General features: G+C 36.7%; 2 protein-coding genes across 2 annotated transcripts in view; both read right to left on the bottom strand.

Moving 5' to 3' along the window:
* The window catches only part of LOC124163952 (E3 ubiquitin-protein ligase TRIM71-like), a 30,421-nt gene extending 26,289 nt beyond the window's left edge, over nucleotides 1-4,132 (bottom strand). Inside the window, exon 1 of the mRNA XM_046541082.1 lies at nucleotides 3,894-4,132. The gene's annotated coding sequence lies outside the window, so the exon portion shown is untranslated. The remainder of the gene's footprint in view (nucleotides 1-3,893) is intronic.
* A 2,908-nt stretch (nucleotides 4,133-7,040) lies between these two features.
* LOC124163945 lies at nucleotides 7,041-22,420 on the bottom strand. The gene is made up of 7 exons (XM_046541069.1): nucleotides 22,308-22,420; nucleotides 18,239-18,573; nucleotides 17,770-17,988; nucleotides 13,396-13,726; nucleotides 11,330-11,613; nucleotides 8,039-8,127; nucleotides 7,041-7,952 (listed from the first exon to the last, which is right to left on the bottom strand). Exons 1-7 carry the CDS (start codon nucleotides 22,318-22,320, stop codon nucleotides 7,754-7,756), a joined length of 1,470 nt encoding a protein of 489 aa, XP_046397025.1. The 5' UTR covers nucleotides 22,321-22,420; the 3' UTR covers nucleotides 7,041-7,753.
* Nucleotides 22,421-23,329: the final 909 nt, after the last annotated feature.

Raw genomic sequence — 23,329 nt, 5'->3', positions numbered from 1 at the left:
CCAGTTAATCATTAATTATGAAAATTTGCTCAATCACCCATGCTATGTCCCAGAGATCAATTGTAAATAACATTAAGCCTAAATTTCCATTTAGCACATAGTATTTAAGTATTTTCAAGGTTTGAGAGCTTGACCGCTAGAGTATACATTCCAAATGACCAGAAGACATGTGCACAAATGCAAAATCTACAGTTGACTCAACATAATTCTTGAGCCCACAGAGCCCTAGCTTCTCACTTAATTTTGAATTTTAGACAAATGACCCAAGAGGGCCAAAATGGCACGAGGAAATCAAGACAGCCTGATTCTAGGCCCAAGAAAAAGTATTGGAGGTCTTTGGGTAATTATAATAACATTGAGTTTAAATACTTATTTTGTGAACCTCCTCATTAAGAGAGCAAATCAACTTCAGTCAAATGATTTTATGCTACTCCAACATTAAAAAAGAGAATAAAGTACTATTCTCCGAACAACTTAAATTTTAAGCCAGGAAAACATTGTGCATAAGGAAAAAGCCCATGGCCACAGTTAAATAAAAGGCTTCAGAAAAGAAGGCCTGAAATAATCTGCAGCCCAATGTATCATAAAAATGGGTACAGCAAGGATGAAGTTAGCCATGAAAAAATATTTGACATAGCCGGGATCCAGGCCTGGATCCCCTAATTGCTGGTCAGGCATGTTAGTCAGTCACACCGCCAGTTTCTCAGAGCCAACTTCTGGATGGGTTTTACTGAACAAGGTGCTGAGTCACAAGTCCACAATTTGGCACATGTAGTGGAGGGCATGCTTACTAAACAAGTCTTTTCTTTTAAAAATACCGATTAATAATTAGCTATGGTTCCTTAGTTAATAGCTATTAACTGTATATTACCTCTTTTATATGTTGTCAAGTGCTGCCCGTATCAAAGCCTGGCTATCACGTAGCAGGCGCGAATTGCACAATTAACAGTAATTTTCTCATAAACTGGAGCAAGTGCTTACGCAGAATGAGAATAAGTGTTATTTCATTATCTCACAATGGTTCATTCTCGTATGCGTTTCAGCTGTTCTCATCATTATAATACAGAATTTTAAATGCACTGTCGTGCATGTCCGATTGTGCAAGCACATGTCATTATTCACAATTTATACTGGTGGTTTTAGTGCGAATAAGAATTGATTATTAATAGCTTTTGGTAGAGGAAGACATGTTAACATGCCTTAGTATTTCCATTATGACATCAGAGAGAAGAATCATGTTATCTGTGTGACTGAACGGTGGCAATAATGCATGGAAGAGCCTAAATGGATGATTGATGTTTACGAGCATGCCCCAGTAAGCCACTTGAACGTGTATGAATTAATCGCGGTGTGAGCTCTGTGATGATATCCATCGCCAACCCTCGAGATACGTGGAACAAAACTCTAAAATACTCTTCCGGCATCTCGAAGAGATTGTTGACATCGCGTATCTGCCGCTGAAGTATGCGAATCTGTTGCCTCCATTGACGTTTATGCTCATGCAACAGTAGCGGATATATGTTAAGAGTCTCCATTCTCCTTAATAAAAATGCTAGCAGATAACAAAAACATGATAATAGTCAAACCCTCAGTGCCAGGTTTAACTTCTAAATATGATCGGCACATATATCATCAATTCAATACACGGATGCAAGTTTAACTTTATGCATTAATTTTATTTATTTTTAATACATTTTAACTATGGGAAGTGAAAACATAAAATAGCTACCATCATAATTAATGAATAATTAGCTATTAATAAACAATCATAATGTAAATTCATAATGAAAATTTTAAGTGCATTACCGCAACGAAGCAATCATAGGCCTTCTTGTCCGTGAATACTTCCGCAGACAAGGTAGTCAACATCACTAAAAAGTTTCTGAATCGCTCCAGCATCGTAGCTGTCAGTAAATTGATGAAATCTGCTCATGACGGTTATATGACATTTACAGAATCAAGATGCATTATTGCATCTTGTACAATGGGTTAACAAGCTTGCTTCTAATAAATATTTTTGTTACTGTTGGACTCAAACAATTGTTTATACTTGATTAATAAATTAGCAATTTTTTCTCTAATTTTCACCTCCTGTTTGCTGGCTCTTAATGCTTGTTAGAAATTTTCATGGTCACACTTGCTCTTTTGTGAATTATTTTATTTTTTCTCTTTGAGTAAATGTTTTGCTATCTGTGCATTCTAGTTTCCAAATATTTATTAAAGCATTAGATCAATGGAATTGAGTATCTTATTTCTGTAAATGTTCAAATATCACTTTTTTTCACAGAACTTTAAAACAGAATAAATTCCCTCTGAATTAAAAAAATAAATAATGTAATTTTTATATTTTGCATAGGTGCACCTTATACTGAAATGTTATTAGGTGGATGTGGGCCAGAAAATCAATATATTTAAGTCATGTATGACGGTTTGTAGATACATAGTATATTTCATGGATGAGCATTCAGACTTCCAATTTGTAATGCACACGTATACATACGCCGTGAGGAACTTTTGAAGCACTTATAAAAGAAATAAACAGAGGTAATACAGATGCAATACAAATGCTGTGTTGTCTTGGAATTCTAGAGTACAAAAAGATACACAGGCATCACAACAGTTATTATGCAGAAAATTTTAATAAAAAAACACATGAATGTGAGACGAAGTTAACGATAGGAGAAACTGACTGCAATAAAGCAGTGGGACCACTGAAGGGTCTCTTGGAGAACAACTGCTCCCGACATTTCAAAGTTTGTGTGGTGACGATTCTTGCACCAGTGCGGAAGCAGACTCAAGAAACAGTTTGGAGCTAATACAATCCAGGGTAAGATACAAGAAGTGTAGGAGTAAAAGCCAACTCAATATACTGCTTTAAAGGGAGCAAAGGAGTGAATCAAAATCATGCCATATCGGGCTTCAGTTGATACTGCAAATCGTATAGAGATAAATGGTTAAAAATGAAATAAGAATACGACAACACACAGAATTGGACCCTCTACGTAAACTGCAAACGATAAGTAACCCATCCAAAAGACATTACATTTAATTATGTGATTCCGCAATATATATAATGCTAATGATCATTAGGACGTGAAAGTTTTCAATTTAAACTGACGCAAAAACACTGCCATTAAAAAAATGTAAGCATACAATAATAACTCATTTCTTCACAAGAATACATGACATTCGCCAATGAATTATCCTCGAAGCTTCTGGCCCTCAAGAATGTCCTACAAATACATTCATAAACGCCTGAACAGCTTGTCATCATTCGTCAATTTGACCATATGCATCATAGGAAGAAACTAAATAGTGGTTGCGACAACAATAAATATTTGTAAAAATTCTCTCAGAAATGAATATCGATTAATCACAGAACGCAACATCTTCGCAACCCTGCGCATTTCCAACCAATCAATAATGGCTGCCTTGTCAGTCAAAAACTTTCTCTGAAACTGTCGATGCTAATATCACATCTCGAAAGTTAAAATAAACTATATGGCACCAGTATTCCTAATGAATTAATGCGAATTATTTTTCAAAAGAAAAAAAATTTCATTAAAATCAATTATATATTAAAAATATATCTATCAGAGTAACATTTCTCGTGATTCGAAACACGCATGATTTTATTTCTCTTTTCAAAACAATTACACCAGTCACGAATAAGACAAGAGTTTCGGCAAATGCATGGACATGGAGAAAAAATATGGCAGACCGCAAATTGGCTTCATTCTAGTTAGGGTAGTTGCGTAAGGTCAAGGACCGCGATGCGTCAAAATACGACATATACGTGCGAAATTCTACAGATATTGACATATGAGAATGGTTACTCTGAAACCAAAACTAATATAGTAAAACTTTTAAAATAATATTTCCACTTAAATTACCTTCAAATGGTCCTTTTATAATATGTCTTCATTTCATTCGTTTGCAAATGTTTGTGGTTCTTTCTTCGGTAGCAGTGACTTCTCTGCATAACTTACGAGTGACTCAGAATAGTTTTACTCCTAATATCATTAACTGTAAATAAAACTCTTCATACAAACAACCAAACACCGATACATAGGAACAGCTATTTAGCTACCATGTCCTGGGTCAACAAGTTTACCATTACGCCATATGCTGATTTTTTTTCTCTGACGTAGGTCGAGAAAAGTGCACGTGACCACATTCAGCCAATTGCATGCCTTATCTAATACTACATCTCAGCCAATGAAAGAAACTGTCTCATAGTGAGGAATGGAAATTTACTTGCGGCGGGAGTGACAAAAATTTATTAACTGATGAGAATGAGCGGAAAGATATTGGAAAATTATGGTATTTTTATCATCTAATTATGTACTGTAGAAACGAAATGATTTAAAAATTATTTAATCATCAATAAATTCAGAATTTATTCTTTAAAAATAGTTGAAATTTCAAAACATTTTCAGGAAAAATCCCAAAGAATAAGCATTATATATTGCCATAACGCGCTTGATTGTCGTATTTAAGAAGGATTATTGCATCCGAGATAATGCCACTTAATTTTAAATTATAATTAAATAAATAAATTGCTGAAAGTTATGATGAATTGCTCCAATACCCACACTCAAGTCATCCATAAAAAATGTGGAAGAAATAAGTGATTCCAAGCGCATAGTGCCACTGGAGTGCAAATAAGTTATAGATTGAAGTATAGTTTTTACTAACTTTAGTGGCTAGTATTTTAAGTTCTAGATGGGTGATATTTTCATGGAATTTAAATCTCAACTCTATTTTTCAAGTTTTATAAAATTTACTTCTCTGTCTACTATGATTATTTCTGAATTTTCTTGGGTAGGTTAAACTACTGATAGTGTAATAGCTTTGCTCGATTTTAGATAAATATTAGAAATTGAGTGAGAAACGGCCAAATTGGTGACCTAATTCTCCAAATTTCACCTTAGAAAATATGTATACCAAATAAATGAATAAATCATAGATAACTTTATAATCTATTAATAACAATTATATTTTATAGATATGAGTAAATACCTGCTATCACCATCAATCCTAGGATTCACATTGCCAACGGAAAATAATTACCTGAAGTGGGAATCAAACCAAGACCTAGGTTGTGCTGTCTGCCAAACATGACTTTAGGAACTGTTCACACGTTTACTTTTCCTTTCCTATCCATTCCTGGGAGGCAAATTGCACATATGCAAAAGACCAGAATTGAAAGAAAACAGAAAAGGAATGCTTCCAATTTTGCTTATGAATGGAAAGCAATGTTTGGCTTAGCTGGATTGCCAACATGACATGACTTGATTGGAAAGGAAAAAGCAACGTGTGTGAATAGCAATTTAGCTTAAGGTTCAACACAGCAGGTGGTGGGTTCTTAGTAATCCATATTCTCATGTATTACTATCCTTGATTGACCGTAAGGGCCTACCACTTACCGCCAAAAATTTTGGTTAACTGCCATTATGTATCTATGGAACCTGGAAAGCATAATTGTTTGTGTAGTAGGTTTGTGGCTCGGAAAGACTATAAGGTCTGTGATTCCCAGCCCAGGGGGATTTTTACCATGGCAATTGATGCGAATTTCTCTTCCATTAATATATCACAAACTAGGGATTGGTTGGACCTAGCTCTCCACTAAACTCTTCTGTAAGCTTGTTTTTTCATATTTATGTCTTCGCTATCTAATCCTAGATATCAATAATAATAATGCCTTTATTCATTCATGCCATGTTAAATAATAGGTACATGAGAATGTTGTCAGAAAAAAAAATGAAAACAGTTCATCATTTACATACACATTTAAAAATATGAAATCACATCACTATATTCGTAAAATTTTTTTACTCACATCACTAAATTCGTGAAGTCATAATATTCCTGAATGGAATACAATGGATTATTGCAGAGATATAACTTATAATAGACTTAAACCTATCAATTGTGAGACTTTACATTAGAAGGAAGCCTGTTGAAAAAATTTATGCGGAAGTTGTCAGAATTGTGGTAGGTCTTTACGGCGCTCAGTTCCTAAATTATTTTTGGATCTGGTGTCATGTGCATGAATCTGAGACCTAGTTGGGTATATATGTATGTTCTGTTAAATATGTAGTAATGTTTGGAGAATATACTGACCATAGATAGTCAGTATGGGCATTTTTTTTAATTAGACGTTGACAGGTCTCTTTACGCCCTGCACCACACAGGATCCTTAATGCCTTTTCCTGTAAAATTAATACTGCTTGAGCATCGCCAATATGCCCCCACAGTCTGATGCCATAAGTTATAATACTGTGGAAAAAAGCAAAGTATGCTGACCTTAGGAAGTCATCGCTCATACAATCTTTTAATTTCCTAAGCAAGTAAAGGGCCTTAGACAGCTTCTTACTAATCTATAAGATATGATTTTTCCATGTCAGTTTACCATTAAAATAAAAACCTAAGAGTTTCACAGGTTCATTGTCAATCTCAATTCTTTTAAACTGCATAGAAGCAGCTGAGTTTTGTCCGTGTTTAAAAAAAGGCTGTCGGCAGCAAACCAGCAGTTGGCCTCAACTAAAGTTCTCAAAGAAAGTGAGCTCATTTCCCTGTGATCTTTGCACTTCTGAAAAAAGGTAGTATTGTCAGCATACACCACACTACCAGTGGAAACATTAAAAGGAAGGTCATTAATAATTACAAGAAAAAGAAGAGGACTGACACCTGTGGCACTCCATGTTTCACTGTCAGGAAATTAGACTGGCCACCATTACAGTAGACAGCCTTTCGTCCTGAAACTGAGTTCATTATTTTGGAAACCATAATACTGTAGTTTCATCTTAAGAGTGGAATGGTCTACACCAGGGGTCTCCAAAATACGGCCTGCGGGCTGGATCCGGCCCGTGGAGGCCTTTCATCTGGCCTGTGCACTCGTTTCAAGTATTGAGCATTGTATACTTCAGTATTCGGCAAATTTGCTATCCGGCCCACAGGGCCATTCGGAACTTGGAATGTGGCCCTTGCGGCATAGTAAATTGGAGATCCCTGGTCTACACAATCAAAGGCAGAGGTTAAGTCACATAAGGTAAGGGACAGGCATTGTTTATTTTCATAAGAATCCATAATTTGTTTAACTACTGATTCAGCGGTTATTTCAGTAGATATCTTGTCCTACATGTCATTCAAGGCTTTTCTCTGCCATCCTTCCCATATCCACTTCCTCTTCAATGGTTGCCTTCATTAGACCATTATACTTCATGGAGTAGCCATGCAGTTTTCCTGTCTTATTCTAAGAGTGTTCAACAGAATTCTCTTATCTTCCATTCTCTTTAGCACTTCCTCATTACTCACACTCAGCTTTTCATTAAAATGTCGTCCTTCAGAAGTACAACATTTCAAATAATAACATGAAAGCTTTGAATTGGCATTAATAAGACCACAATTCAGAGTAATCAAAGAAATATAAAAGGAGACAAGATGCTGAGTGGCAACAGTAAAATATTTATTTAAACAAGGTATTTACTTAGTTGAAAATTTTAAAGTTGATGCAATGAAAAAGTATACTAAAACTGCAGAAATCCATCAATTCAGACCAAAAATCCAAAAGAAATATAATCTTCCATGATAAATACAAAAAATAAATACCCTAAACCACATGGAAAGACGATCTTACAATATTTTATTTGATGTGAAATTTTTCCAGTCTTTAACAAAGGACTGAGCAATTATCCATTTATATCACAAGATAAGTCAATTAGCCAATGAAAAACCAATTCTTAAAAAACTAGAGTATAGGTAGATTATTACATCGTCGTAACTGGTGACTATCTCCAAAAACACCAAGAACAGTCGGTGATGGAGTTTTCATGTCACGATAGTGAGTACATTGTGCCAAGTAAGCAATCACATCCTGGTGTGACATCAGTTCATATTCCTGAGTTAAGAATTGATTATTTTCTCCTCTGAACATCCACATTTTATGCCTGAAAAAGTTTCATGCATTACTTCATACACTTGAGAGATATGGAAGAGTATTAATTTAAATTCATAACATCAAAAGAGCTCTTACCCTTCACAAGTCCATTCATCATACATATTCTTATACTTTCCATTGTCAGCATTCAATTTACTTGTTATGTTTGCCACAACTTTACCCACCTGAAAAAATGATATCACTTAAATTACTTGAGAAATCAAAGTACTTAAGAAACAGACTTTCATTTTTAAAAACATTTGAAATGCTGGATTCAAAAGAAGTCCATGCAATGAAGCAGAGGCACTATCTTCCGCAATTTGAAACTGGTAAGAAAACAGGGGCGTCCAATATCTCAAAAAATATTTTTCAGTGTGTAGTGTGCATCAGTGGAGAGAATATAAAATAGGGTGGCAAACTTATAACATTATTGGAGAAGAAATTGAATTTTAAATGCGTTTTCTCTCTGAATGAAGCCATCAATAACCTCAAAAATTTTCACCATTTGCCATGAAACTTTGATTGTAATTATACAGGAAAGAGTGCATGTTACCAAAGGCATTACTTAGAAGTGAATATAAATAAATCAACTTTTTTCACAATATACAGTGCAACCTCGATATAACGACACCCCACGGTGCACTAATAAACACTCGCTATAGCGAATTGTCGCTTTACCGGAGGTGGAGCAAATAATAGCCAATATACCTGTTGCGAACAGATATACAGGAACAGGAGTGGTGCGGCGACAGATAAACATCTATCTGATAAACGTAACGGTAAATCCAGACGAAAGGCGATTTTTTTTTCATCACTAAATTTCCTTACTTAAATAACGACTAACTATTCAAACAATTTATAAGCGCCGCACTGAATAAAAATCATGCAAAGCATTGTTTCGTCAATCATTTTATTTATCGAACGACAGTTTACCACATAAATTTGAGACTGAGCACTCCATTAGCTTCATTTCTAACAGATCGCTAGCAATTACAGAGGAGTCTTGATGAAAGTCTTCCGGCGGTGAAACCCTCGCTATGGCGAGAGCCAAGAACGAAAGGGTCTCGTAAAAACGAATTTTTTAACACGCTCATTATAGGGTCAATTGACGGTGCATCGGCTATATCTCGTAATAGCGGGGGTGTCGCTATAGCCCGTACTCGCTTTAACGAGGTTCCACTGTAACTATTATAGGATGTACATTTACTTTTTTATGGCCCATTTCTGATATTAATCAAAATTTATTCCTATGGAATTAAGCTTGATTAACTTAATATTTTAATCTGCTACAAATATGTGCATAGTATCTACTAGCTTAATTATAAACTTACTTCTTTTAATCTAACGGAATCAGCGAAATGTACCTTCTGTAATAACTATGAAGAAATGGCCTGGCACTTGCTAGCAAAATGCAATAATCTGTCAGTCACTAGGGGTCCTCTAATTGATAAGTTAACGGAGCATAGTTTACCATTTGACAGGAAATCCGTATTGAAAGCTGAAATTTTTAACACAACTAAAGAGACAATGATAAAAATTCTGAAGTACAAATACCAAGCCAGTCAAAATTACCAAGATGCATCTATAAATATGAATGAACAGCCTAATGCCGATCCCAATGATCCTACCGCATTTGTGGGAGGTGAGGGGGACACTAGCCCGGTGAGAGCCGGGGCAAATTGTATAAAATCATATAAAGGCTGAAAAAGCAGCCCCCGGGAAATAAGTCACTGACTTGAAACCCGGGGGGTGGAGGTGGGTCTATGGGGGCTTTGCCCCCAACACTAGTATCTACTAGCTATGTCGGTATTTGTAAGCATTATCATCAAATAACACTCAGAGGCAATAGTAGAGGCAAGATAATCAATGTGACTGAGGCATTCATTTATGTACAAGCCTAGGAATTTATAGTACCTGCTGTATGTCTCGGACTACTGTCTGTAAACTTAATGAAAACAAAGGTTTAACCTTGTAGCGATTAATTTTGAGTTATGTACAGTAGACTCTCGTTAATACGAACAACGTTATTATGAAGTTCTCGTTACTACGGAGCAAATCGTTGGTCCCGACGAAAAGGCCTATCCAAGCTTTTGGAAAAGGTACGTTATGACGAAATATTCGTTTTTACGAAATTCTCAGTCCCGGTCCTGGCGGTTACAAAATGAACTTTATTACGAAGTTCCACACACAAGCTATGGCATTTAGATGGATATTCACTACGCTAAGTTTTAATAATCACGCCACGTTTAAGTTGTCCTTGTGTACTGTGACCAAGAGCGTCATGTATGGTTCTTTCTACATCATTCGCGCAACGTCATATAATAAGCTTCATTCCTGGGGAACCACGGTGACAGACTCATTACAGCTCGTAAATTTGATGTACAGTTAGTTTTCTTCCTACGCACATTCGATTTACGAACTTTCAGAGACGCCAGCATTCAAAAATTTCAAATTTCGAATTTGGTGCCTTTTGATTTGGCCGTTGCTATGCCGTGCGGCGTAGAGGAAATCGTATTCTGGACACACTCTAAACAAAGTATCATTCATTCCGGTGTGAAGTTAGGAACTGTTCAGAGTGTTGCCCGTTGTTCCTTACCGCGGAGAGCGATTTTTTTCGGCTCCGGCTACGTTGCACGCCCACTTAGATCACTTCGTCACAATCGTGAATTAGCGCACGATTGTTGTGAAGTATTGCATTCTGTAGGATAACCGTACTCCTCGATGCTTTGCATGCAGTACGACGGCACAATAGGAGGTACGGATAACCCTTCGCCAACACGGTGAGATTTGCCATGGAAGCTTTTAAAAGTGTTTTAATTTTGTGAGTGACATTTGTGTTTTAAGGTGTGATAATAAAAACGTTACAACCATAATATTAATACACATTTTTGATATTGTTAGTTAATAATGTCAGAGCTCATTACTACTATGCAAAACAATAACACACAAAAAGATTGACATATTGATGAAAATACAGGTTCACTTTCACATAATTTTATATTTTTGACCATTAAGTCAAGTATCAATTTGATATTCATAGCTCAATAGAATTAATAAAGCACTAAAAAAAACTAAATGCATTACATATTGTTTTCCTGAGGATGTTCCACATTCCAAGATGGCTATAATGAAGACAATCTATATTTTATATCCCCAGATGTTAAGATATTTTTTATTGCAAGCAATTAATCAATCAAAGATAATTTCCCATACCAGTTCAGTGCATTGTTTATTTAACGACAAATGAGGCAAATCTGATAACAGTAAAGGTCAAAGAATTGGGTAGTAAGAGACTTAGTTTGGTAGTTGGAGAGAGGATAAATTAAGTCAGTTTCATTTTCGTCAATAATGTAGAAGCTAACTAACAAATACAAAAGTATTACTAACCTCCAATGCAAGGGTGACAGCATCCATTAACAGAGAAGCATTTACAATAAAAATCATTTTTATCTGCAATTTCTCTTCTTCCACAGGTATTGGAGGAGCTACAGGAGTGGGTTGCTCAGTGTGAAATTTTGTGGATGGATGGAAGTGAACTTTAGTGGTTTTAGGTCGGGGTGCATGAATTTCGGTGGATGTGGGTTGATGGACCTTTTTGGATGTGCTTTGTTGAGCAGGTTGAACGACAATATCTCCAGCATGAGTCCTTTTTACGCCTCTCCTACTCTTCCCTAAAATTAAATGCAGAATCGAATCAAAAACAATTTTAAAAATATATTTTTGAGACACTTAATTTGATCAAAATAATAGTACCACATGACAACATCTTATTTTTTTCCTCCACTTGAATCAAATATTTTCTTAGAGGTTTTGAAAATACATCTACATATAGCTAAATTACATATTTGTTGTTTTCAGGCATATAGCCAGTGTGGCTTAGTGGTAATAACATATGATAAGCGAAGGATTATGTAATATGCATTTCCAAACCTTGTAATAAGAATTTTCCCACAAAAGATGAATTTAATCAAAATTTTACCCATGGCATTGATAATTCTTTGGAAAAAGGAATTTTTGCTGTATGCACTATAGGAGGTGTATTAAACTCCAACTACTACTTGTTTCACCAGCCATTTCAACCCACTGCAGTCAGGGTTGGCTGCACAAAATTTTTTTTAAACAGAAGTCATGGAATTTTTTTAATGAATCTGAGTAATTTCAAATGAATTTTGTGCTGTTAATACTGAAGTCGCCATAAGTTCTTAATCTTACATCCCTATATTACTACAAAAGGTGTATTATATGTGGGAAAAATTTAAGCAGTATCCTTGTTTCATTAGTACTGTTTCTTCTAACTTCTTTTAAGGGAGAAAAATTTACTAAGGTCAATTATTTGTACATTAACTCATAATTTTCCACCAACTTTTACAAATCATTCACCTTATTTTGCAAAAATTGATAAGAAATCTCCCCAATGTAAAAGTTGCCTCTCACAACTCCAGTCATGACCCATGCCTAAAAAATCAGCCCTGGTAACCCATGTCTTGCGATATCCAATGGGATATAGTGTTCCCACGGCTGATCACCATGGCCACCAATAAGCAACTATTGCATTATTTTATACCAGATTATAACTGCTTCTGCTTACTTTTTATGACCTATGATCTGTACATCTATGAGTATTGTTTTGTGTTTGTATGCATCATGGTTTGGTATTTATTTTGACACATTTTTCTGAAGGAGGTCAACGTGTGAAAGATAAGTAAAATTATGATGAAAACACAAATTTAAAGATTTACTAAGTATCCGCATGAATGACAAATTGGGAATGTTCACAGATAAACTAACAACAGTAGGAGGATGAAAAAAATTACCAATTGACTTTTACCGCAATCATAATTTTTAGTTTTATTATCATTTAACCTGATACTGCATCACATTCCAAGTTTCCCTAAAGAGTGGCCAATCTGAATATTATTTTGCTAGAAATATTCATTTGACTTAAAATATAAGCTGTTACATATCTGTGATTATAAAAAAATCTTTATAGGGAAATAAGCAAAGTACACTTTAGTGGTGGATGGGAAATCAAATAGCAAGGGATGGATGATCACTGCATTCTTTGCAGATTGGTTTGAATATTGCTTTGAACTCAGGGCTAAATGCACATGTACCTTCAAAATAGCAAAATTAAGTTTTGAGGTCATACTGATTCTATAAAATTACCTCACATATCACTTTTCATGTTTTTTGTGACTTTGAAAGGCATTGGTGAAAACTTGAGCAGTTGCCATGTCTACAGAAAGTTGATATACAGAAAATACATACCTAAATAGTATGTATTTCTAAGTGAATTTGATAAATACACCTAGCCAATGGAAACAACTACAATAACCAGTCCTTTGAAATCTTCATAAAATAGACTATCCTTCCAAAAGTAAGGTTGAACATGGCAGAAAACAATGAATTTTTAGAAACAGTAACATAGCGACTGACTCGCTTTATTAACATACCTTTGTTCTTCTTGGAAGGAGGCCTTGGTTGAGCAAATACTACTTCCCTATGCATCTTTTCCTCCTCCCCTGTTTCTTCACTAGGTGCACCATCTGCATGAGAGTCATTGGGGGGTGACAATGGCTGACTATCCTCAATTTCCATCTCACTCTCCCTTGACAGGGCTTGCTCATCTTGATTAAGTCTGTCACGTCTCTTAGGCCTTATTCTTTTCAATACTTGCTCCCCAGCAGCCATGACCTCTTGCTTCGTCAACTCTGTTGGATTTGGATTTTTCTTAAGATACTCTATTGCTTTTGCAACAGATACATTGTCCGTGTAAAACAGAGCCTTAGTGAAAACAAAAAAATTAAACATGACATGATGCAGGAACATTAGTTTATTAGTCAGCTTTATTATCAGCACCTTATTATTAGCACCAGTTTATTAACAGCTCATTAGATTTTTTAAATCAGGTGTTGGTTTATACAGAGAAAAATGTCTCCATTAAGTCCTACCTATATTTCCTCTCCATATGTTCCACAGAAAACTTGAAAAAAAAACCCTTGCCTACAATTTTTCCAAAATCCTTCAGAAACTCCGAAATGACTTAGTCAATCCATGTAGTTTCTCCAAACCCTCTCAAAAAATTACTTCAACCTTTTGGTTTTTTCTTGAAGAAAAGAAAACCAAGAAGATGCAGAAGAAGAAGTCCGCTATAAATTTAGGGACGTGGAATGTGAGGACAATGATGAGGACGCGGAATTTAGAAAATATCAAAAGGGAAATGATTAAGGGAGGATAGATATCTTAGGATTATGCGAAGTGAGGTGGAGGGATGGACTATTGGAGTGATGGTTATAGTGTTATATACAGTGGTGGGGAGGAAAGCCAGTGAGGGGTAGCTTTAGTGATAAACGGGAAGATGTGTAAGCGTGTGGTCGATATAGACCAGGATTATGATGGTAGGATTATGGTGGTAGAAATTGAGGCACGGCCCACGAACCTTGTGGTGCTTCAAGCTTACATGCCCACTAGCAATCATAGGGAGGAAGTAGATGAGGTAAATGAACAGCTCGAGGAAATAATTAGAAACACTCCGGGTAGGGAAAATCTGGTAGTGACGGGGGACTGGAACGCCTCAGTCGGGGAAGGGAGGGATGGACATGAAATAGGAGAATTTGGACTAGGAATATGGAACGACAGGGGAGAGAAAGCAGCAGAAATAAGTTATTCATAAAAAAAAACACTTTTGTAATCATCATAAAAGGCCAAGGTACACATGGAAAAGTCCAGGGAATGTGGGGAGGTATCAGATGGATTACATCATGGTAAGACAAAGCTTTAGGAACAGCGTGAAAAACTCGCGCAGCTTTCCTGCAGGGGATGCAGATTCAGACCACAACCTATTGCTCACGAGATGCAACATAAGATTCAAAAGACTAATGAAAGTCTGGAATGCTAGGAAATGGAATGTAGAAGCGCTGAAGGGGACTATGAGTAGAGAATATCAGGAACTAGTGGACAATAGTATCTGGGAGATTGGAAGTACACACACTGCAGAGGAAGGGTGGGATAATATTAAAAAATTAATATTAAATTATGACCCACCAACCTCGTGGTGGTTCAAGCTTACATGCCCACTAGTAATCATTGGAAGGAAGAAGTAGATGAGGTATATGAACAGCTTGAGCAAATAATTAGAGAAACTATGGGTAATAAAAATCTAGTAGTAATGGGGGACTGGAATGCCTCAGTTGGGGAGGGGAGGGATTGACACGAAATAGGAGAATTTGGATTAGGAGTGCGAAACAACAGGGGAGAGAAGCAGCAGAATTTTGCAGGAGAAACAAGTTATTCATCACGAACACATGATACAATCATCATAAGGGAAAAAGTACACATGGAAAAGTCCAGGGGATGTGGGGAGGGATCAGATGGACTACATCATGGTAAGACAGAGGTTTAGGAACAGTGAAAGAGTCGCGCAGCTTCCTTGCAGTGGATGCGGATTCAGACCACAACCTATTGCTCACGAGATGCAGGGTAAGATTCGAAAGACTTACGAAAGTAAGGAAGGCGAGGAAATGGAATGAAGAGGAGGTAATGCGGCAGAGAAGTCAATTGGCTACGTTGACAGCAGAAGGATAAAGAAGACTTGGGTTAATAAGGCAATGGTAAAAGAAATGGATGAGAGAAGGAAGTGGAAGAACGTGGATACAGAGCAGGGCAAAAGAAAGTATAGGGAACTAAATACGTACTCAATTACAACGTGAAACTAAGAGGGCAAGGGAGGCTTGGTGGAAAAGACAGTGTGAGGAAATGGAAAAGTTCCAGAAGGATGGAGAAGTAGGATCGTTGTACGCCAAAGTTAAGTCACTATCGGGCGGCAAAAGAGGACAAGCCATGTCTAAAATTAAGGCTAAAGATGGGAGGATGCTAACCAGGCGAGAAGAGGTACAGGGTAGATGGACGGAATACGTGGAGGATATGTATGCATGGAAAAAACAGGCCGGAGAGATTGACTTTATAGGAGGAAAGTGCAGTGGAGGAGGATAATCTTGGGCCGGGGATATTAGATTCCGAAATAGAGAGAGCATTTCATGATATGAATGTTAGGAAAGCAGTAGGCGTGGACAATATCCCGTGTGAGCTTCTGAAAGTCTAGGGAAGGATAGTAAGAAAAGGTTTTTCGAACTAGTGCGCAGGATCTATGAGGAGGGATGTTGGCCATAGGATTTCGTGAAGACGGTTTTAATTCCGCTACAGAAAAAGAAGAAAGCTGTGGAATGTGGAGATTATAGGACTATTAGCCTAATATCGCATGCAGAGAAAGTGGTTCGGAGGATATTCAACAGACGAATGGAAGCGAGGGCAAACGAATATTTGGGCGAAGATCAGTTTGGTTTTAGAAAAGGGAAGTCAACTCGTGCTGCTATTGCAATAATGAGGTCCCTTGAGGAGAGGAACCTAGAATATGACCAGGATGTATATGCCTGTTTCGTGGAATTTGAAAAAGCATTTGATCGGGTGAACTGGGTGAAGTTAATGGATATCCTCAAGAGAATAGGTGTAGATTGGAGGGATAGATGACTAATTCATAATCTGTATATGGCCCAGACTGCGCAAGTGAGAGTAGCAGATGGAGAATCTGGGTGGGCAAACATTGGCCGAGGTGTGAGGCAAGACTGTCTTCAATCGCCGCGGCTTTTAACGTATATGCTGAGGAGATGGTAAGAGAAGTGTGGGACGAGTTGGAAGCTGGAGTGAAAATGGGAGGCGTGAGGTTGAAATCCGTAAGGTTCGCGGATGATCAGGTGCTGATTAGCCAGTCAGCAAGGGGACTGCAGGCTCTAGTGGATGCGTTAGACCAGCGGTGAAAGGAGTATGGGATGAGGATTAATTACAAGAAGACTAAGGTAATTCTGTTTTGTAAATCATCGCAAGGAATGTGAGATTCAAGATAAAAGTAGGTGGGGAAAAACTTGAGCAAGTAGAGCAATTCAACTATTTGGGCAGCACATTAAAGGAAAACGGACACAGTAGCAAGGACATCAGGAAGCGAATTGCACTAGCACAGGAGGCTTTCTTGAACAGGAAGGAGCTTCTTAAAGGATCATTATGTAAGAGTTTAAAGAAAGGTTAGTGAAGAGTTTGATCTGGAGTGTAGCTCTCTACGGTGCGGAAACGTGGACACTGAGGAAAGAAGACGAGAGGAGATTGGAGGCATTCGAGATGTGGGTATGGAGAAGAATGAATGGAGAAAGTGAAATGGCCAGAGATGAAAAGGAACAACAAAGTGCTGGATATGGTTGTCAAGGAGAGGCAGCATTTAGACGAGATACGGAGGAGACAGATGGTATAGATGGGAGGAGTACTTAGCGGGGAGGGAATGTTGAAAATGGTGTTAGAGGATATAATGTTGGGGAAACATTGGAGGGTAAGGAAAAGAATAGGATTTTTAGATAGATTGAGAGGGAATAGGCCTTAAGTGAATTGAAGTGAATGTAAGAAGGCAGTGCTGGAAGGAAAGGGAGGCTTCCAGATCACTTCTTTAGTACTCCATGGAAACCTAACTTAATCGGTAGAATACTATAATAATAATAGAACCAAGTACCCCAGAAGCAAATTGTCTTAAATACTCATACAAAGGCCTGTGAGTGAAAATGACCCATACTGAATTTGATGAATTTTTACTCACAGGGTTTTTGACCCACCATAGACTGTCAAATTAGTACATTTCAAAATGAAATCAATTGCTTTGACCACTTCCTGGCCCAATAACATGAATATTTTTTCCTTTTTTACGGTAAGGATTCTTTCATCAAATTTAATTATTTGACATCGATTCAACACAAAAGAAATTTTTATGTGATTTAAAAATAAAACAATACCTTCTCAATGGCAATCTTTGAGTACCCCAATTCTTTTAAATGCAGATAGTGTAAAGGATCTGGTTTCCAATAATAATCTCTGGGATAATATTCCTTCTGAAGTTTGGCGTACATCTCATACTCGGCCCGTTTATTTCTTAGATTTTCTTCAAACAAAGCTTGAGCTTCTCGCTGGATTCGTTGAATTTTCTCTTTCCACGCTTTATATCTCGCAGCTTTCTAGAATTATAAAAAATGTTAATCTAAAATTTGATATGTTTGATCTATTTGGAATTTTAGCAGCTAAATATAATACAATGTAAAGCAAAAGTTTCAAAAATACTTCCTGAATACCTTACTTTAAAAAAAATATATATGGGTGAACAATATAAAAATGAAAAGTTCATCAAATTTTTCCTTTAAGGTTGAGAGCTCAGGCCAAATTTTCATTGGTGAGAGAAGACGACAAGAATATCTACTTAATACTTACGGCTTCTGCTTCATTTACTGGGGGAGGTTTAGGAGGCGGTACATAATCAGCGGGTAGCCTCATTGGTCCCCGTGCTAGAGTTGCTTTCATCCTTTCCCTATCCTTTTCCTCCATTATCCGTGCACGTTCTATAAGCGATATATACGGTTTCGGCTCTGGCTCTTCTTCTTCTTCAAGAAATGAAGCCCATTTCTCATCTTTATCTCGTCGTAGAAACTCATCGACATCAACAGTTTCATACTCTGAATCACTTTCAGATCTACTTGTAGCAGGTGAAAGGTTACTCATAGTAGCTTGATTTTCTTGCGACTCACTCATATCTTCCTCCATTTGCTCTAAGTGAATAGAAATAATTATATCATAGAATAACACAAGGCTAACATTGATAGGTCACAGCATTTCTCACTGGCAATCACTCTGTGTTTGATTGAGTGACTGTGTTTTCAAAACAAGAAATAACAACTGCGACAACGGTAACACGGGAACTACGATAACAAAAGCAAAACGAAATAGCGCACTAAACTCCTGGACCGCCCCCTACAATTTCCCAGCCAAGAACCTTACAAACTTAAAGTAAAAAATAGACAAGAACCTTAATTGAAGGGATCTTGTTCCTTGCTCACCCCCGATGTCCTTGGGATGGGATAGAATCAATTCGTCCAAGTAACTCTCATTGATTCCTTTGATTAAATTACGCTTGTATTTCGAAGACTTCAGTTCCTCCTCTACCATCCTGCTCCGTGATTGTCACCTGCTATCGCTTTGCCAAAGACGCTTAATTTTTAGCCGCTATTTTAGAAGGAATTATTTAACATTAGGTTCATGGTAGTTATTTTTTCGGTGGTTAGGTAACTCCTTCTCAAAGTCTTTTCCCTCCCTTCATTGACAACTGTAGTGTTTTCCAAACCCCTTCTCCATATAACAAGGTGTTAGCCAGAAAATTTTCATTGTGTACTTGAAGAGGTAATGGTCTCCGTGAGTGGGGGGTGAATTGGAATAGACCTTTTACTAACTTCCATAAAGTTTGGGGTGGGTGGCGGTCTGGAGTGATAGGGGGCGTTCCGCTGGAGCTCATGATGATTGGGCCCCCCTCAGCGGAGGATCAGCCCCCCTTCCCCCACCGGAAAATTTTTAGGAATTTGCATGCCTGGATATGAATTTTGACGCTATTTTGGTTCTTAAAAACGAGATAAAATTTAAGAAAATAAAACTCTGCAAGAAAAAATACTATGAATTGTGAGAGCTTCACAGCTTATAAAATTTAATTACCTATGTATAATGGTTCTATTACCTATTTAGTGAATTTATTCCTTGTAAAATGCCCTGAAATTTAATTAAACTCTAAAATAGCCTTTTCGAATGACCCATTCAAAAAGCAAAAGTGAAAATGTAAAACATTACGAAGCACATTTTGGGGCTAGATAAAGGTCGTTACCCAGACGGCACAGAACCCTCCGTATCTAAATCATATGTAGATAGTATCCATTGACTACGGGGATACTGTGCCTTGTGATCAGGCCTTCTTTCTAGGAGGATATGGCACCACCCGCGAAAGAAAATAATCCCAGACCGAATACACTTTTATCGACGAGATACAATTTTGCCGATGCATATGAATTTGCCAGTCCTCTTGCAACTTTTTTCGTAATTAAAGGAAATAAAGAAACAAAACCTTTTTAATAACTTCCTAAGAGCCATTTTTGTTTCTTGATGGTCCACCCTCGTATTCAGATACGTAAAATTCCTGTACCGTCTGGGTATGAATTAATTATGTCTAATTAATTTTTACATGGCATATAGATATAGTTATACGTACGTAGCTTTTATCCATTCTAGTTTGTTATTGTTTAAAAGTATAGATTAAAACTTAAGCAAAAAATGATGTTCTAATTTTGTAAAAAAATTTAAGCCTGAATAAACTATATAGCATATATCAAACTATTTTTTTTTAAGGATAATGCTTTAAATTTTTTTTCGTCCATATAATTCAGCTGACCAATTGAAAATGCCGGGTAGAGAAGAAAATAATGCGTAAAATATTAGGAAATATTTTTATGTTTTGATTTTGATCTTTTTTTAGAGAAGCTTTAGTTGAAAAAATTATTTTTATTAGTCGCTGTCAAATTTTAATAGACCCAACCAAAAATTCAATTTATTTTGTGCTTTCCTTCTAAGCGATTATGTGTTCGGGGACTCATAAAAATACTAATAATATAAAAACTTTATTTTAATTATTAATATTTCAATTTATTAATTATTTTAATTATTATTACTAATACTACCAGCATATACACACTTAAGGTACCTAACAAATATAAAATAAGCAATTAAGGTCAACTCTAAACTATTGAAGCTCATTAAATATTGCTGATAATTGACGCGAAGCCGGACTTGAATTCAATAGCCTAACCGAAATCTCCTCTCAAGAGGCAGATGTGCTAGGGTTTGAAATATCAACTCAGAGAACATGCATACGTCAAAGAAACAGGAGCAACGCGTCCGCTGAAAATCCGTAAGAGTATTTCAGGAGATAAATTTCCTACCTTTTATAACATTTTATTTCACAGATAGATATAAAATATACGGCAGAGGTTTCCGTGGAGTCCTTCCTCTTGAAGGCCTCATTCTATCCAGCCTAACAAGATTCGCGATTCGTCCAAAACTGCTACAGAAAAAGAGCGTACAGAAAGCGTAACACTGATGACGTTAAACGAATTGGGTTGGGAGCCACTAGACTCGGAGGCTGCGCGCTAGGCTTACATTGCTTGAGAAATTGAGAATGGATATCTTTAAGAATGACACGGAGATGATCATATTAGAACCTCACAACATTTCCACGTACGACAAAAACGATAAAACAAGAGAGAGATTTAGGCGAATTCGTCATTCCCGCACGACAAAGGACTTAATAAGAGCTAGGCGTAATTTCGATAGAGCGTTTCCTTTTTATATTTTACGCCTATTGAGGCTGCTTGCGGGGTAGTAAGTAGATTTAGATGACCACCATAAAACTTTTACTCATAAAACGACCTACTAAATGTGCACAGTTTGTTGTATTTGGCGGTGTGCTTCTATGCATATGGTGTAAGCCGTTAGTTTACATTAAGTACCTATTCACGTAAATCACAGAGCTGCCGCTTCTGAAAACGCGTCAGTGTCTCCGTCTTTCATTATCAAAGAATTAGCCAATACCGCCTATTTGAATCTTGAAAATCCCAAACATCACATATTAACCTGACCCCTGGTTCCCCCCCCCCTTTGGTCGTAACTGGAACCGACTTGAAATTGGTGATCCGCCTCTAGCATTGCGTAACACTGCAGGTTTTGCAATAGTAAATCGTTTATTTCCTTCCTTTGCGTTTGGCGCAATATATTGAAAACAGAAACTAGGCGCACAAATAATTAAAATACATGCACAAAACGAACTAAAAATTAAACGTGATTATGGAGAGAAGGAAAAACCGCACGGCAAGCTGACTCGAAGTGCGTAACAAGACGGTATTTTTTAAACAATTAAAATGAAAATACGAAGATCCCAACGTATCTTAATTTGTATCTAAACTCTCATTGTGTATACACACTATAGTATATCAATACAGGAACTACTTTTCTTGTTCAGGCAAGAACTCAAGTTTTTTTATATAGGTATTATTCGTGTGGAAGTGTGTGTGCGGGAAGGAAAATGCTGAGGGGAAATTTTCGAATTTGATATTTTGGCAAATGTTGAAAAAGGCAGGCCTACACCTTCGTCGCGGAAAGACCAGTCTAGAATAACTTTCGTTTCAATAATCCTATGTAAAAACTTCCTCATTCAAAGAGTTATTTTCAAACAAAACGATAATATGAACGCATTTTTGCTTTGGAATAACGCATTTAATAAATAAAATGCATTTAAGATTTGGAATAATGCCGCTTCAAAAATGATTTAAAAGATTAAGAACAGCGTGAAATTATTGATACATAAAAATTAGAAGAAAAAATAATTCGGGTTCCATTGGAACGTAAAATTCATAACATGCTGAAAACTCAACTCATGAAATGGATGCCGTTAAGTCAAAAAGAGACGTACCCATGATAACCATCTTGAGGTTAACTCCCGTTAACTGTCACCGGCAAAATTCAATGACCAGAAACTCCAGAAGAGGGTTCAAATGCGATTTCTGGTCGCGTTCTGCTGTTCTGTTTTCTTTGCTCAATTGTAGATTACGACTATTCAAACCAAGACCTCACCGGAACTCATTAAGTAAACAGGAAATGTTGCGAAAGCTTCAGAAGTGTAGCATTCCTCTAGGGGTTTAAATGACTCCAAATTTTCCTTCTCGATCAATTTTATTGTATTTGGCGGTGTGCTTCTATGCATATGGTGTAAGCCGTTAGTTTACATTAAATAATTACGTAAATCACCGAGCTGCCGCTTCTGAAAACGCGTCAGTGTCTCCGTCCGTTTCGGAGCTATGTCGTCAGAGGCAATCCTGTCACTGTGAGTGTCGGCAGTCCTTCATAATTAAATGTTTTAATTTATGTATGTTGCCTCTTTAGTGAACTTCAAAACGTAAGGTTTCGCAAAACAGCACCAAAACTGTGCTTTATAAAATTTTCTATATTTAAAAATAGTTAATCAATATTTTTGTGGAATATTGGCAATTAAAGGTGTCGTTCCAGTCATCTTCTAAGAATAAAAGTATCTAATTGATGAATAAAGAAGCAAAAACGCATACCACAAGTTCATAAAATAAAATATGTTCCATCAAATGAGAAACAAAGGCGGAGATATCATTAATCGGCCTAAATTATATGCTACTTTGGAAGCCCTTATGGGTCGGAGGATGTGTATAGCCCAATTTTCCAATTTCATACCCATTATAGGATTCTATGAATCAAAAGAAAACAAAAATTTACGAGCTATGAAAAAAGAAAGAAATTTCAAGAACTTTTTTGTTAAGTATGATAAAGATCAATTACTCTGGAAAACATTTTATTATTCCAAGCAAAATATTTCATAGAGAGTCAAGATATTATTTCGGGAAGGAATTGCAGGTGTTGGATTAAGCCTGAATCACACGATCATTTTTTCCATCCCTTCCGAGGGAC

Source organism: Ischnura elegans, chromosome 1 (assembly GCF_921293095.1).
Source record: "Ischnura elegans chromosome 1, ioIscEleg1.1, whole genome shotgun sequence".
NCBI lineage: Eukaryota > Metazoa > Arthropoda > Insecta > Odonata > Coenagrionidae > Ischnura > Ischnura elegans.
This window is presented reverse-complemented; position numbering and strand designations above follow the sequence as displayed.

Bases quoted from the DNA above. Each gene is read 5' to 3' on its own strand.
- LOC124163945 (XM_046541069.1), bottom strand. The intron at 8,128-11,329 runs GTTAGTAATACT...TCATTTTTTCAG, and splicing joins CTGTCACCCTTGCATTGGAG to GTGGGTAAAGTTGTGGCAAA. The intron at 7,953-8,038 runs GTAAGAGCTCTT...AAACTTTTTCAG, and splicing joins GATGAATGGACTTGTGAAGG to GCATAAAATGTGGATGTTCA.